This window comes from Balaenoptera physalus (assembly GCF_965194825.1).
Source record: "Balaenoptera physalus genome assembly, chromosome: 7".
NCBI lineage: Eukaryota > Metazoa > Chordata > Mammalia > Artiodactyla > Balaenopteridae > Balaenoptera > Balaenoptera physalus.
In genome coordinates this window covers 80,998,014-81,013,783 of record NC_138886.1, presented here as the reverse complement: position 1 = coordinate 81,013,783, position 15,770 = coordinate 80,998,014, and the positions used below count along the sequence as shown (strand labels likewise).

At 37.5% G+C, this 15,770-nt stretch overlaps 1 protein-coding gene across 18 annotated transcripts in view; it reads left to right on the top strand.

Annotated features, from left to right (window-relative positions):
- UBAP2 (ubiquitin associated protein 2) overlaps nucleotides 1-15,770 on the top strand; it is a 120,945-nt gene that overhangs the window by 62,192 nt on the left and 42,983 nt on the right. For 17 of the 18 annotated variants that reach the window (XM_082467527.1, XM_082467528.1, XM_082467529.1 and 14 more), the window contains 2 exons: nucleotides 11,927-11,981; nucleotides 13,413-13,516. The exons of the other annotated variant lie outside the window; for it this stretch is intronic. In XM_082467527.1, the coding sequence (XP_082323653.1) occupies nucleotides 11,927-11,981; nucleotides 13,413-13,516 (159 nt within the window). The remainder of the gene's footprint in view (nucleotides 1-11,926; nucleotides 11,982-13,412; nucleotides 13,517-15,770) is intronic. 18 annotated transcript variants of the gene reach the window in all.

Below are 15,770 nucleotides of genomic sequence, written 5' to 3'. Positions count from 1 at the left end.
ATTTCTTAATTTTATTGATTTGAGTCCTCTCCCTCTTTTTCTTGATGAGTCTGGCTAATGGTTTATCAATGTTATTTATCTTCTCAAAGAACCAGCTTTTAGTTTTATTGATCTTTGCTATTGTTTTCTTTGTTTCTATTTCATTTATTTCTGCTCTGATCTTTATGGTTTCTTTCCTTCTACTAACTTTGGGTTTTGTTTGTTCCTCTTTCTCTAGTTCCTTTAGGTGTAAGGTTAGATTGTTTGTTTGAGATTTTTCTTGTTTCTTAAGGTAGGATTGTATTGCTATAAATTTCCCTCTTAGAACTGCTTTTGCTGCATCCCATAGGTTTTGGATTGTCGTGTTTTCATTGTCATTTGTCTCTAGGTATTTTTTAATTTCCTCTGATTTCTTCAGTGATCTCTTGGTTATTTAGTAGCATATTGTTTAGCCTCCATGTGTTTGTGTTTTTACGTTTTTTTCTCTGTAATTTATTTCTAATCTCATAGTGTTGTGGTCAGAAAAGATGCTTGATATGATTTCAGTTTTCTTAAATTTACCGAGGCTTGATTTGTGACCCAAGATGTGATCTATCCTGGAGAATGTGCCGTGGTCACTTGAGAAGAAAGTGTAATCTGCTGTTTTCAGATGAAATGTCCTATAAATATCAATTAAATCTATCTGGTCTATTGTGTCATTTAAAGCTTGTGTTTCCTTATTAATTTTCTGTCTGGATGATCTGCCCATTGGTGTAAGTGGGGTGTTAAAGCCCCCCAATATTATTGTGTTGCTGTCGATTTCATCTTTTTTAGCTGTTGGCATTTGCCTTATGTATTGAGGTGCTCCTATGTTGGGTTCATATATATTTATAATTGTTATATCTTCTTCTTGGATTGATCCCTTGATCATTATGTAGTGTCCTTCCTTGTCTCTTGTAACATTCTTTATTTTAAAGTCTATTTTATCTGATATAAGTATTGCTACTCTAGCTTTCTTTTTCCATTTGCATGGAATATCTTTTTCTATCACCTCCCTTTCAGTCTGTGTGTGTCCCTAGGCCTGAAGTGGGTCTCTTGTTAGAGAGCATATATATGGGTCTTCTTTTTGTGTCCATTCAGCGAGCCTGTGTCTTTTGGTTGGAGCATTTAATCCATTAACATTTACGGTAATTATCGATTTGAATGTTCCTATTACCATTTTCTTAATTTTGGGTTTGTTTTTTTAGGTCTTTTTCTTCTCTTGTGTTTTCCACTTAGAGAAATTCTTTTAGCATTTGTTGTAGAGCTGGTTTGGTGGTGCTGAATTCTCTTAGCTTTTGCTTGTCTGTAAAGCTTTTGATTTCTCCATCGAATCTGAATGAGATGCTTGACGGGTAGAGTAATCTTGGTTGTAGGTTCTTCACTTTCATCACTTTAAATATATTGTGACACTCCCTTCTGGCTTGTAGAGTTTTTGCTGAGAAATCAGCTGTTGACCTTAATGGGAGTTCCCTTGTATGTTATTTGTCGTTTTTCCCTTGTTGCTTTTAATAATTTTTCTTTGTCTTTAATTTTTATCAATTTAATTACTGTGTATCTCGGCATGTTTCTCCTTGGGTTTATCCTGCCTGGGACTCTCTGTGCTTCCTAGACTTGGGTGGCTATTTCCCTTACCATGTTAAGGTAGTTTTCGACTGTAATCTCTTCAGATATTTTCTTGGGTCCTTTCTCTCTCTCTTCTTCTGGGACCCCTATAATGCAAATGTTGGTGCGTTTAATGTTGTCCCAGAGGTCTTTTAGGCTGTATTCATTTTTTTCATTCTTTTTTCTTTGTTCTGTTCCACAGCGGTGAATTCCACCATTCTATCTCTGAGGTCATGTATCTGTTCTTCTGCCTCAGTTATTCTGCTGTTGATTCCTTCTAGTGTATTTTTCATTTCAGTTATTTTATTGTTCATCTCTGTTTGTTTGTTCTTTAATCCTTCTAGGTCTTTGTTAAACATTTCTTGCATCTTCTCGATCTTTGCCTCCATTCTTTTTCCAAGGTCCTGGATCATATTCACTATCATTGTTCTGAATTCTTTTTCTGGAAGGTTGCCTATCTCCACTTCATTTAGTTGTGTTTCTGGGGTTTTATCTTGTTCCTTTCTCTGGTACAAAGTCGTCTGCCTTTTCATTTTGTCTATCTTTCTGTGAATGTGGTTTTCGTTCCACAGGTTGCAGTATTGTAGTTCTTCTTGCCTCTGGTGGATGAGGCTGTCTAAGAGGCTTGTGCAAGTTTCCTGATGGGAGGGACTGGTGTTGGGTAGAGCTGGGTGTTGCTCAGGTGGGCAGGGCTCAGTAAAATTTTAATCCACTTGTCTGCTGATGTGTGGGGATGAGTTCCCTCCCTGTTGGTTGTTTGGCCTGAGGTGACCCAGCACTGGAGACTCTGGGAGGGCTCATGCCAAGGAGTACTTCCCAGAACTTCTGTGACAGTGTCCTTGTCCTCAGAGTGAACCACAGCCACCCCTTTGCACTGCAGGAGACCCTCTAACACTAGCAGGTAGGTCTGCTTCAGTCTCCTATGGGGTCACTGCTCCTTCCCCCGGGTCCTGATGTGCACACTACTTTGTGTGTGCCCTCCAAGAGTGGAGTCTCTTTTTACCCCAGTCCTGTCGAAGTCCTGCAATCAAATCCCGCCAGCCTTCAAAGTCTGATTCTCTAGGAATTCCTCCTCCCATCGCCCGACCCCCAGGTTTGGAAGCCTGACGTGGGGCTCAGAACCTTTACTCCAGTGGGTGGACTTCTGTGGTATAAGTGTTCTCCAGTTTGTGAGTCACCCACCCAGTGGTTATGGGATTTGATTTTATTGTGATTGCGCCCCTCCTACCGTCTCATTGCGGCTTCTCCTTTGTCTTTGGATATGGGGTATCTTTTTTGGTGAGTTGCAGTGTTTTCCTGTCGATGATTGTTCAGCAGTTAGTTGTGATTCTAGTGCTCTCGCAAGAGGGAGTGAGCACACGTCCTTCTCCTCTACCATCTTGAACCAGTCTTGGTCCTTGTTTTTTTTAAATCCACTTTATATATAGTAGTGTATATATGTTAATCCTACCCCCCCACCTCCTTATGTTTACTTTTTTTTTTTTTTAAAGAATTTTTTGATGTGGACCAGTTTTAAAGTCTTTATTGAATTTGTTACAGTATTGTTTCTGTTTTATGTTTTGGTTTGTTGGCCGTGAGGCATGTGGGATCTTAGCTCCCCGACCAGGGATCGAACCCTCACCCCCTGCATTGGAAGGCGAAGTCTTAACCACTGGACCTCCAGTGGAAGTCCCCTTATGTTTACTTTTTTTTTTTTTTTTTTTTTTAGTTAATTTATTTTTGGCTGCGTTGGGTCTTTGTTGCTGCGTGCGGCATTTCTCTAGTTGTGGCCAGTGGGGGCTACTCTTTGTTGCGGTGCACGGCTTCTCATTGCGGTGGCTTCTCTTGTTGCAGAGCATGGGCTCTAGGCATGTGGGCTTCAGTAGTTGTGGCATGCAGGCTTAGTAGTTGTGGCTCGCGGGCTCTAGAGCGCAGGCTTAGTAGTTGTGGCGCATGGGCTTAGTTGCTCTGTGGCATGTGGGATCTTCCTGGACCGGGGCATGAACCCATGTCCCCTGCATTGGCAGGCGGATTCTTAACCACTGCGCCACCAGGGAAGCCTCCTTATGTTTACTTTTAAAGAAGGTTGTAAAGTAGTGGGTAAGGGACTCAGATTGACTTTTTTTTTTTTTTGGCTGTGCTGCGTGGTTTGTGGGATCTTAGTTCCTGGACTAGGGATTGAACCCCAAGCCCTCACAGTGAAAGTGCCAAGTCCTAACCAGTGGACTGCCGGGGAATTCCCAGATTGACTGTTTATAAACCCAGTTAGATGTTAAAAAAATCAGTCCACCCTCTTCCACATATATATAAACTCTAGTGAGGTGTAATTTTTATATTATTAGCTGATATTTAAACATGTTTAAACAAGCTGTTGATGAGTAGTGGTCTGTGTCTAGGGATTTCTTAGAATCATTATCCCAGGTTCAACACAGGGCAAGAAGAGAGAAAACATTCAGTACCCAGTATGCACAAAAACAATTATTTTGCTTGGTGAATATTAGTAAAGTACAGTTTGATAATAAGTGAATAGTGGTGCAAGACAAATAATTTGTCCCTTTCATAATTAAAGGATAAGTGTCTTTTGTTTTATGTGTTTAATATAACTTTCCAGAAGTTTGGTTGTAAGTTATTTAATGTCTTAATCTATTCTCTCATGGTGTGTTGAATTAACCTTAAAACAGTTGATTGTACTATCCCTTTCCAGTTATTTGTGATCTGTTGGGTAGTATGCAGATTTTAAAATGCATCCTTAAAAAACAAGTACATGGTTTAAAGTGTGTACTTCAAAAATGATTCTTTAAGGTCTCCATTGCCTTTATTCTTTAATTTTGACCATACTTGTGGGCAGCTGTTGCTGACTTCACATTGGCTCTCCCTCAGAACAGTAATCTGTGTTCATGATTAAATTAGCTAAAATGTTAAGCTGCTAAAATTTTAATAAATCACCCCTTTCCTCCTTAATTTTTGCCTTATCTGCACAGTGTTAGCATAAAGAATATTATGAGACAGCATGGATTTAATATGCTAATGCACACTTTTTTGGTAATTTATGTTGAGAATTTGGTAATCTCTGTATTAAATAAAAAATCATGTATATAAAATGGGAGTATATTTTACTCCCATTTCATGGAAAGTATAAACTGTAGCAAATGAAATAAAATTAAGTTCCATTTATACACCTAGTTTTTCTGTACCTTTCCCTGAATGTTTTCTCTGCGGAGGAGCAAGAATCAGCGTGACACTTGTAACAGATCATTTTTCTATGATTCATTTAAAGTTTGTGGAAAGGTAGCTTGTGAGTTGTGTGTTTTTGTGAGAAAACAGCCTCTTCAGAAGAGGAGAGTAGCAGCTGTGGTAGGCTGTCGTTAGTGTTCTGGGCTTTGCTTTTTGGAAAGTAAGCCTGGTAGTTGGTGTGAAAACCTTTGGAACTTTATAAATGTTGCCCATTCATAGGTACTTGGCCATCAAATAATACTGTGTTTTGTGTACAAAATGTGGAATTTAACTGATACTTATAAAGTACCTTATCCTGACTTAATCCTGAGTTTAGATTGAAGATCATGTTAATAATCTGTGAGATTGGGAGTATTCTTTTTTTTTTTTTTTTTTTTTTAATATTGGAGCATAGTCTATTAACAATGTTGTATTAGTTTCAGGTGTATAGCAAAGTGATTCAGTTATACATATATATGTATCTATTCTTTTTCAAATTGTTTTCCCGTTTAGGTTATTACTGAATATTGAGCAAAGTTCCCTGTGCTATATAGTAGGTCCTTGTTGGTTATCTATTTTAAATATAGTAGTGTGTACATGTCAATCTCAAACTCAGATTGGGAGTATTGATAAAGTTCTTCATCATGTGCCATGTTAGTTAGTAAAAAATAATATAATTCTGTGTTCCAGGATGGAACTACTTGCTCTTGTGTAAGAAGTTATAATATAATCAAGGCACTCCGCTAACTTTTTTTTTTTTTAATTTTTAATTTTGGCTGCATTGGGTCTTCATTGCTGCACGCGGGCTTTCTCTAGTTGCAGCGAACAGGGGCTACTCTCCTTTGCGGTGTGTGGGCTTCTCATTGCAGTGGCTTCTCTTGTTGCGGAGCACGGGCTCTAGGCGCAAAGGCTTCAATAGTTGTGGCACGTGGGCTCAGTAGTTGTGGCTCACAGGCTCTAGAGCACAGGCTCAGTAGTTGTGGCACATGGGCTTAGTTGCTCTATGGCACGTGGGATCTTCCTGGACCAGGGCTCAAACCCGTGTCCTTTGCATTGGCAGGCGGATTCTTAACCACTGCGCCACCAGGGAAGCCCTGTTCTTCTACTTTTAAAACTAACTAATTTATGAATATGGCCTGTATAATATAATTGAAAGGTTAATTGTTGAGCACCTACTAGGTGCTGACATTCTAGTTTTAATTCTTGAATTTTCTATAATGCCTTCTCGGGTCCTGGTACAAAAAGTATTTTACAAAATGCAGTGCTCTAAAATTAGTTGCTGAACAGCTAGGTTATTTCCTGTAATTGAATAGTAATATTATTATTATGCCTCTAAATATGAGTCCGTGAAAAAAAATCCATGTTTATGACATTGGGGTTACATATCAGTCTTTAACGCAACAACTGATACTTAGGTACCTATTATATTGTTGAACATACTGCTGTGCATAAGACATGGTTCCTCACATCCTCAGTGGGGAAGGAGGAGAGACAATCAAGTAAAAGCACTGTTCGACCTACTTAAGAAAATGATTGGTGATGTGATCAACTGTCAATAGGGTTTCCTTTAGATGGACCTAGGGAGGTCTCTGAGGAGATGGGATTTAAAGTGAGGAGGAAGAAAGCCACGTGAAAATCTGGGTAGGAACATTCTGTGTAGAAGGATCAGCTTAGCTAGTGCAAACATGAAGAACAACTTAGATTTTTCACAGAATAAAATGTATTCACTGGAATATAAAATATACATATAAGTTCTCAGGGTACGGTTTTAACATTTTACTTTGAAATAAAAAAGCACAGCAGAATTTTGCATAGTGTTTACCCAGAGTCCCCAAACTTTAATATTTTGCTACATTTGCTACATATTCTCTCTGTATGTACATATTACTGTTTTTTTCTGAAACCCTTGTGTGTTCATTTCAAACATAATGCCATTTTACCCCTTAATATTTTAGTGTGTAACTCCTAAGAAAAAATATATTGTCTTAAAGAGCTACCTTAAAATGATAAAATCAGGAAATTACCATTGATACAATGTATAGGCCTTATTCAAAAATTTCCAGTTATCCTGCTAATGTTCTTTATAACAAAAAGCAAATATTCTGGTCCAGGATCCAGTCTGGGATCACACACAGTATTTAGTTCCCATGTCCGTGTAGTGTCCTTCAATGTAGAACAGTTCGTCAATCTGGAATAGTCTTTCTTTGTCTTTCATGCCCTTGACACTTTGGAAGTATCTCTTTTGTAGAATGTCCTTCATTAACAAACTGAGAAGTTTCCTCATGATTAGATTCATGTTACCAGTTTTTGGCTGGAATGCCACAGAATGATATAGCTGTACCTCATATTAGAGGGTACATGATACAGATTTATCCCATTGCTAGTGATGTTAGCTTTGATTACTTAAGGAAAGTGGTTTCTACCAAGTTTCTCCTTTGTAAAGTTACTCCCTCCTTCTTTGTAATTAATACATATTTTGGGGGGGGGGAGCGCTCTGAGACTGTGTAAATAACCGTTTTCCCATCAGACTTTTATTCACTGGTATTAGAATCCATTAATTCTTTCCTGAAATAATTATTGTGGCACATTTATAATCAGACTTCTTTGCTAAGGAAAAGCTAATATATGAGATATGAGGATAAGACTCTAAGCTCTCTTCCTCACTGAGTCCCTGGGGCATTTGCTGTTGTCATTTGACTCATTTATGCTACTTTGCGGTTGGGGAAGACGAATTCCTATCTCTGTGGATAAACCCTGACCCAGGGACAAAGAGGCACAACTTGCCTGAGTCCTTAGTCTCTGAGCCACACAAGCCCCAGAGGTGCCCTGTTCTCTTTGTGGGCTGAACAGGTCTCTGGGCAGGTGGGCAGCTTGTGGTCAACACAGCAACCATCTTTATCATTGAACCAGCCCTGAAAATCTGGAAACTTTTGTCTGTACAAAAAACTTTAGAACTAATCAGAATCTTATAGATCATGACCCAGAGTGTGCAGTGATAAATTCAAGAGCACACAGTTTCTGGTGCATTTGGCTGTTATCAAAGCCCTGCTTAGAGTCTCCTGGGGGTGAAGGAAAGGGATTGCTTTCTATCTTCTTATTTTTCTTTAGGTTGCACATGTTCGGCCCCAAGGGGGATATCTGCTATTTAGATTTGCCTTCTCCACTAGAGGTGGTTAGCTGTTCTCTGTGTTTTGGCTTTTTTCAAGGGAAATGGGCAACTTTTCTACTCTGGCTCTCAGCGTAAGACATAAATATTAAACGATTAAAAACTTGAGCAATTATTCAACATAGATGTAGTGCAGAGTCACTAGAGAGACCTCTATGAGTAAAGGTTTAGCATTTATCATAACATTGGTTTATTCTTTATGATAATTTACTTTAATGGTGTTTTTCTCAATTATAAGAACCCAGGTCTTTCTTCTGAGCTGTTAGTGAAAACAGCTATTTGTACCAGATAACAATATAGGAAAATGTATATACACAGAAAACAATGTTACTGGTAGCGTTACTAGCCAGGTGAATAGGAAGGAACAATTTTGTTAGCTTGCTAAAATGTACATGAAGATGGATTTGATTTTTTTAAATGTACCTAAGATAGTTGGCTTGTTTGTGTTTCATACTTGGGTGCGGCTACTGCTCTCTGGAGACATGGAGATATTTAGTTGATACTGACTTTTTCCAGGGGACTTGCAGGATTTCTTGAATTTTTCGCCTTAGGATATGTTTTTCTTTTATAAATTCCTTTCTTCTCTTTCATGTACATCTTGCTTTCTGGCTCAAGTATTAGATAATTGTTTAATGATTTCTTAGCAGAATCCTTTTTAAAAAAATTGCCACTATTTTCTTAATATTTAACCACTGTTAAATATTAAATATTGGTACCTTTTGTCACACAGTTTGCCACTGAATGTGTGCACATGAATGCACTTAATCAAGAGCAGTTGTGTTGTTTCTTTTGCTTTCTTCACTGGTAACAGTGTTTATTATAGCCCTCTAAAATTTCTTGAGATGTAATTTACATACTGTACAATTCACCCATTTACATTGCATAATTCAGTGGTTTTTAGTATATTTTTAGAATTATGCAGCCATCACCATAATCAATTTCATAACATTTTCATCACCTCGAAAAGAATATCCCATACCCTTTAAGTATCAATTCCCAATTCCTTCATCACCCCCCCACCATCCCAGCAGTAAACAACTGTTAATCTACTTCCTGTGTTTATAGATTTTCCTGTTCTGGACATATGATGTAAATGGAATCTAGTAATATGTGCTCTTTTGTGACTGGCTTCTTTGACCTAGCTTAATGTTTTAAAGATTCATTGATGTTCTCCCACATACCAGCACAATGTTGTAGCATGTATAAGTACTTCATTTCTTTTTATAGCCAAATAATATTCCATTGTATGGACATACTAAAGTTAGTTTGCTTTTTTTTTTTTTTTTTTTTTTTTTTTACAGTTAAGTGTTTTATGTCCTGAGAATTGGTTTTCTTATATGATGACTCTCCTCCCCCCACCCTACCACCTCTCTTAACTGTAAGGAATTTGGGGTTGTAGTCTTGCCAAAACCTGTTCATTGAAAGCTTTCTTCTTAGAGTTAGGTTTTGTTTTTTTTTTAAACCCAAGTTCCCAACCTTCTTTTAGATGTACCCGAAGTCTTACCTTTGCCTTTCGACGGTGTTAAAATAGATAGTAGCCACTAATATGCATTATTAGAATTCTTCCACTTTTTAGGACATTTCCCTCTATTCCCCTGTCTCCGGGGAGAGGGTAGATTTTTGTCAAGACCGTATCTTTTAATAGTTTAACTTGAACTACTGGATAAGTTAACTGTACATGATTAAATATACATTTAGTTACATTGGCATGGCTAACATATCCCTTGGCAACCACCTTTTTCTGAATTTGAGTACTCTTACATACCTCATCTAAGTGGAATCATGAAATATTTGTCCTTTTGTGACTGGCTTGTTTCACTTAGCAAAATGTCCTCAAGGTTCATCCACATTGTAGCATTTGTCAGAATTTCCTTCTGTGTTTTTTTTCTTTTTTTATAATTTATTTATTTTATTTATTTTATTTTTGGCTGCATTGGGTCTTTGTTGCTGCGTGCAGGCTTTTCTCTGGTTTTGGCAAGCGGGGTCTACTCATCGTTGTGGTGCGTGGGCTTCTCATTGTGGTGGCTTCTCTTTGTTGCAGAGCACGGGCTCTAGGCGCACGGACTTCAGTAGTTGTGGCATGCGGGCTCAGTAGCTGTGGCTCACAGGCTCAGTAGTTGTGGCACATGGGCTTAGTTGCTCTGCAGCACGTGGGATCTTCCCGGACCAGGGCTCGAACCCGTGTCCCCTGCATTGGCAGGCGGATTCTTAACCACTGTGCCACCAGGGAAACCCCTTCCTTCCTTTTTAAGGCTGAATAATATTACATTGTATGTATATGCCACATTCATTCATCAGTGGACACTTAGGTTGATTCTACCCTTTGGCTATTGTGAGTAAAGCTGCTATGAACGTGAACATGGGTGTACAAGTATCTCTTCAAGACCCTACTTTCAAATTCTCTTGGATACATATACCCACAAGTGGAATTGCAGGATCATATAATTCTTTTTTTTTTCGTTAAAAAAATTTTTTTTAAATTTTATATTGGACTACAGTTGACTTATAATGTTGTGTTAGTTTCAGGTGTACAGCAAAGTGCTTCAGTTATACCTATACATGTATCTATTCTTTTCAAATTCTTTCCCATTTAGGTTATTACAGAATATTGAGCAGAGTTCCCTGTGCTGTAAGGATCATATAGTTCTATTTTTAATTTTTGGGGAAATTGCCATACTGTTTTCCACAGTGGCTACACTATTGTACATTCCCATGAAACAGTATACAAAGGCTTTAGTTTCTCTACATCTTTGCCAACACTTATTTTCTCTTCTCTCTCTCTCTCTTTCTCTGTCTCTCACTCGTAGCCATTGTAATGGGTGCCACATTGCCCTCATGATTAGTGATGTTGAGAATATTTTCATCTGCTTATTGACCATTTTTATATCATATTTGGAGAAATGTCTATTCAAGTCCCTCGCCCATTTTTTAATCTGGTTGTTTGTTTTGTTAGAGAGTTGTAGAATTTCGTTATGTATTCTCAGTGTTACTCCCTTATCAAATGTAGAATGTGTAAATATTCTTTGGGTTGCCTTTTTACTCTGTTCATGTCTCTTGATACACCAGTTTAAAGTCTAATTTTTTCCTTTTCTTGCCTGAGTCTTTGGTGTCATATCCAAGAAATCATTACCAAATTCAGTGTCATGAAGCTTTTGCTCTATATTTTCTTCTAAGGGTTGTATAGTTTTAGCTCTTGTATTTAGGTCTTTAATCCACAATTTAGGATTCAATTAAGAAAAACTGGAGAGTCACTGAATAAAACTATTTCTTCTTGCTTCCTCGCTCTCTTGTTTGCTGCCCTTTTGGTCATCGGTCAGAATCTAGTATTAAAAATGGTATGTAATAACACCTTCAGGGGCTTCCCTAGTGGTGCAGTGGTTAAGAATCCGCCTGCCAATGCAGGGGACATGGGTTCGATCCCTGGTCCGGGAAGATCCCACATGTCACGGGGCAGCTAAGCCCGTGTGCCACAACTACTGAGCCTGTGCTCTAGAGCCCGCGAGCCACAACTACTGAGCCCACGTGCTGCAACTACTGAAGCCCACACCTAGAGCCCATGCTCCGCAACAAGAGAAGCCACTGCAATGAGAAGCCCATGCACCGCAACGAAGAGTAGCCCCTGCTCGCCATGACTAGAGAAAGCCCGCGGCCAGCAATGCAGACCCAGTGCAGCCAAAAATAAATTAAAAAAAAAAAATTTATATATATATAAAACCTGCCCGTGTTAAGCTGCTAAATATGACAAATGTTGTACAAGCAGTATTAAATTCTTTTCTATCCTTTGAGATCAATAACTGTAGATATTTGTGTCGTTAGGGACCAGCAGATTGGGTGCACTGGTTGGGAATGTTGGTGCTGTTAGGAACAATGACAGTAATGTTTGGGTAGGTATGTAAGGGATGAAGTTGGTAGAATTATAGTTGTGTAGGACTTAAGTATTATTTTTACACTATATTTTTTTAAAAGGATTTGGACGTGGCAGAGGGAGAGGGGCAGGAAGATTCTCAACCCAAGGCATGGGGTAAGTCTTAGCCATCCTATTTTTGAAGTTATTACCTTCTCTAGTTTTAAAGAGGCAATACTGAAAAAGCAAAATAACACAAATAAAATTGTATTGCAGTAGGCCTTAGAGCAGTTCTCTAGCCTTGGCTTTATCGACATTTTGGATTGGATAATAGTTTGTTGAGGTGGTGGGGTTCCCTTTACATTGTAGGATGTTTAGCAACATCCCTGGCCTCTCCCTACTAGATGCCAGTAGCACCCCTCCTCAAGTTGTGACAATCAAAAATGTCTCCAGACATCGCCACATGTTCCCTGGGAGGGAGGTGCACAGCCACCCCAGTTGAAAACCATTGCTTAAGAGTTATGTTGGTAAATCCAGCAATTGTCTTTGAATGGTAAGTAAATGCAATGTTTTTGTTTTGTTTTGTTTTTTATGAAAAGCAATCATTTTTATCTTGAATTGTAATAGTGAAGGATGAGTATATTGTTATTAAATAGATGGTATGATCAGTTATTTATTCATTATTTCTGGTTCTTTCACTTTTTGCTGTTATCCAAAACATTAGCTCCCCCCGATCTTTATAAAAAGTTTTTAAGCTTCTTATAGAGGCCATAAGTAGATGACAGTCAAGAAAGGAAAAGTCCTTTGTTTCTCCATATCTCCAGGGCAGCACTGTTGGGGGTCACTGCCTTCAGGTGGCGACTCCTGCCATCTCTGTTTTCTGCCTGAGCTCCCTGTGGACAAAGGAAGGATGAAAACACAGGGAGCAAACTGGCCGGAACATATGAACGTATGTGCCCAACCCAGTAGCTTTAAACGATTTTGTGGATTTTGCTGTCTACTTTAAAAAATACTCTTGTGGTTCTTTTTGTCAGTGACACCCCAATAATGCTGAAAAAATTTTTTTAAATTCTGTTGTGAAAATTTTAGCAGTGGCTCTAGTTAGACATCTGAATCATGGATATTGAGGATTTTAATTTAAAAAGAGGCACTGAACAAAACGTTTTCTTTTTATTTACATCCATCTAAACAAAAAGAATCATATACTTCTATTGTAAAAGGTTCAAATCCAAAATTGGATTCTGACTTTGGAAGAAAAGACCTCTTGCCTACTTAAGTCTAGTCTTAGTTGGGAGGGGGTGGGTGGGTTTTTCATTGGAGCCATTACCCTGCCTAGAACTATTATAGGTCTCCACACTTGCTTTAGGTTGCAGAGGACAACAATTTAGGGAAGTAGGAGCATCATACAAGAGTGTATGGAAGGTTCTAGGCAACCTCTGCTTTTCAGAAGATCTGCATTCCGATGACGAGAAGAATTGGCTATAATTAAATAGGAGAAGGAGGGTGAAGTTTCTTATAGTGGTTCTTAGAAGGGACGGGGCTTGTTTCGGGGAAGATGATGTACAGTTAATTTTGTGATTTGCCTTTATTCTTTATTTCAAACCCAAGGACATTTAACCCTGCGGACTATTCAGATTCTCCATCTATAGATGGGTATGGGACAAAACCAGTAGTTTGGGAAGCTGCTCAGAATGGTGCAGATGAGGGAACTGGTAAGTGTCTGTTCTCACCAGAGATGTATTTTAATTGTTTGAGCTCTTAACGTACAAAGATGACATCAAAGTGTGCTGGTGGAGAAGAATGAAAAACAGGCAGCTGTCCTACCTCTGAGACTACTCTTAGCTGATTCTTACCTCCAAAGTTTCTCACTTATAAATCTCATTGACGATAAAGTATGTGGTTTACCCCTTTTGCACTCTGAAGAAGACGCTGTAATAAATCTGTGTAAGGCAGTACAAACCCACACTCAAATCTCAGTGTCAGAGATATATAGAATTTCTTAGTGGAAGACTTGAAACAAAGTATTTACCATTCATAATGGTGAACACAAATTTGGCCAGATAAAGAGGTAGATGATGATATATGGGTTTAGGGCAACAGTTGCTTTTGCAGATTTTTCTGTGTCCTGCAGTTTTAAGATTATTTCTTTACTGAAATTCACAGGTTAAATACTTGTTAATTGTTAATACTTATTTATTTAATAAAGTTCTTTTAAAGATTTTTTCCTGATAATATATATGAACTGTTGTGATTATATTTATAAAAACATAATTTGACACTTCGTGAATTATAACCCAAAATACAAAAGTATAGCTCAATAATTAGCTAAAAAAGACAGTGCCACCATCACAGAAGCACAGCGAGCTAGAAATCAAATATACTATCGAGAGGACCAACGAAAGTTATAAAAATGGTAATTTGAAAAGACTAGTATCAATAAAATTGATAAGTTTATTGTGAGACTTATCAAGGGAAACAGAAGAAACATATAATTTGTTGTAGGAATGAGAAAAGGAATATTGATATTAATTATCTTTATAATCTATTATAATTAATATTATAGCTATTAAAAATCATCAGAAGATACTTTGTCAATAAATTTTTTGCTAACATTTGCAATTACAGATTAATCTCATTCTTCAAAACAACTGTAAAAATTTTAAGTCACAATATTGGAAATCAATTCAGTAAACTAGAAAAAGGCTAATATATCATGGCAATGTTAAGTTTATACATGATATTCAAGTTTAACATTTAAAAAATCAGACGACTCCTAGATATATACCCAAGAGAATGGAAGATACAGGTTCACATAAAAGCCAAATGTCCTTCAGTGGCTGAATGTATAAGAAAAATTATCCAGATTAGTCAGATACATAGAAACAGAAGTAGACTGGTGGCTGTTGGGGGCTGGGAATGTTTGGGAGAAATGGGGCGTGGCTAGGAATGGGTGCCAGATTTTTTTGGAGCGATGAAAATATTCTGGAATATGTAGTTGTGATTGTTGTACACCTTGTGAATATACTGAAAACCAATCAATTCTGTGCCTTAAAAGTGTGGATTTTATGTTATGTGAGTTATATCTCAATAACAAAAATATTATTCACCCCTTTAACAGAATAAAGGAGAAACTCCATATCATTTTAATAAGGAAAAGCATTTGACAAAACCCGACATTCATTCCCGATTTCTACAAAAGTCACAGCAGACCTCACAATTAATAGTGATGTGTAGAATATTTTTCTTTTGTAACAAGATCAAGAGGCTTACTCTCACTACTCTTACTTTTTTTTTTTAAATAAAGGCAAAAGATTTAGTCGAACTGAAGAGAAACAGGAGGATTACTCTCATTATTTCTATTCACCCCTGTACCAGAGGTCATAACCACTGAAATAAAGATTGAAAAAGAAAAGAAGGGTTGGAAAGGGAGGAAAAAACCTGTTATTTCTGGCAATGATATAAAAGAATCTATAGATAAATTAATGAAATTAATTAGGAAGCTTTAAACAGTGTAGATAGTTGACAGGTAATATTTCTATAAACCATCAACAAAGAGAAAATGGAAAAAAAATTAATGGCCTCAAAAAATATCAGATGCTTATGAAGAATTCTAATGATGTGCAAGATAAGACTTCTAAATGAAAATATAAATTATAAAATCTTACAGTAAAATGTAAAATTGAGTGTTTGAAGAAGCATTAATAAACAGAAGGATATACCATTTATAGTAGTACAGAAACATGAAGCACTTAGGTATAAATCTGACAAAATATGTGCAAGATTTGTATGTTGAAAATTATGCAACACGGTGATAAATATCAAAGATGACCCAAAAAGCCAGCAAGATACTCAGTGTTTATGAGTTGGAAGATTCAATATTATTGATATGTTGTTTCTCCCCAGATTGGTATACAGGTTCAGTACAAGTTCATTCAAAATCCTAGCAGATTTTTTGTGTGTCAGTTG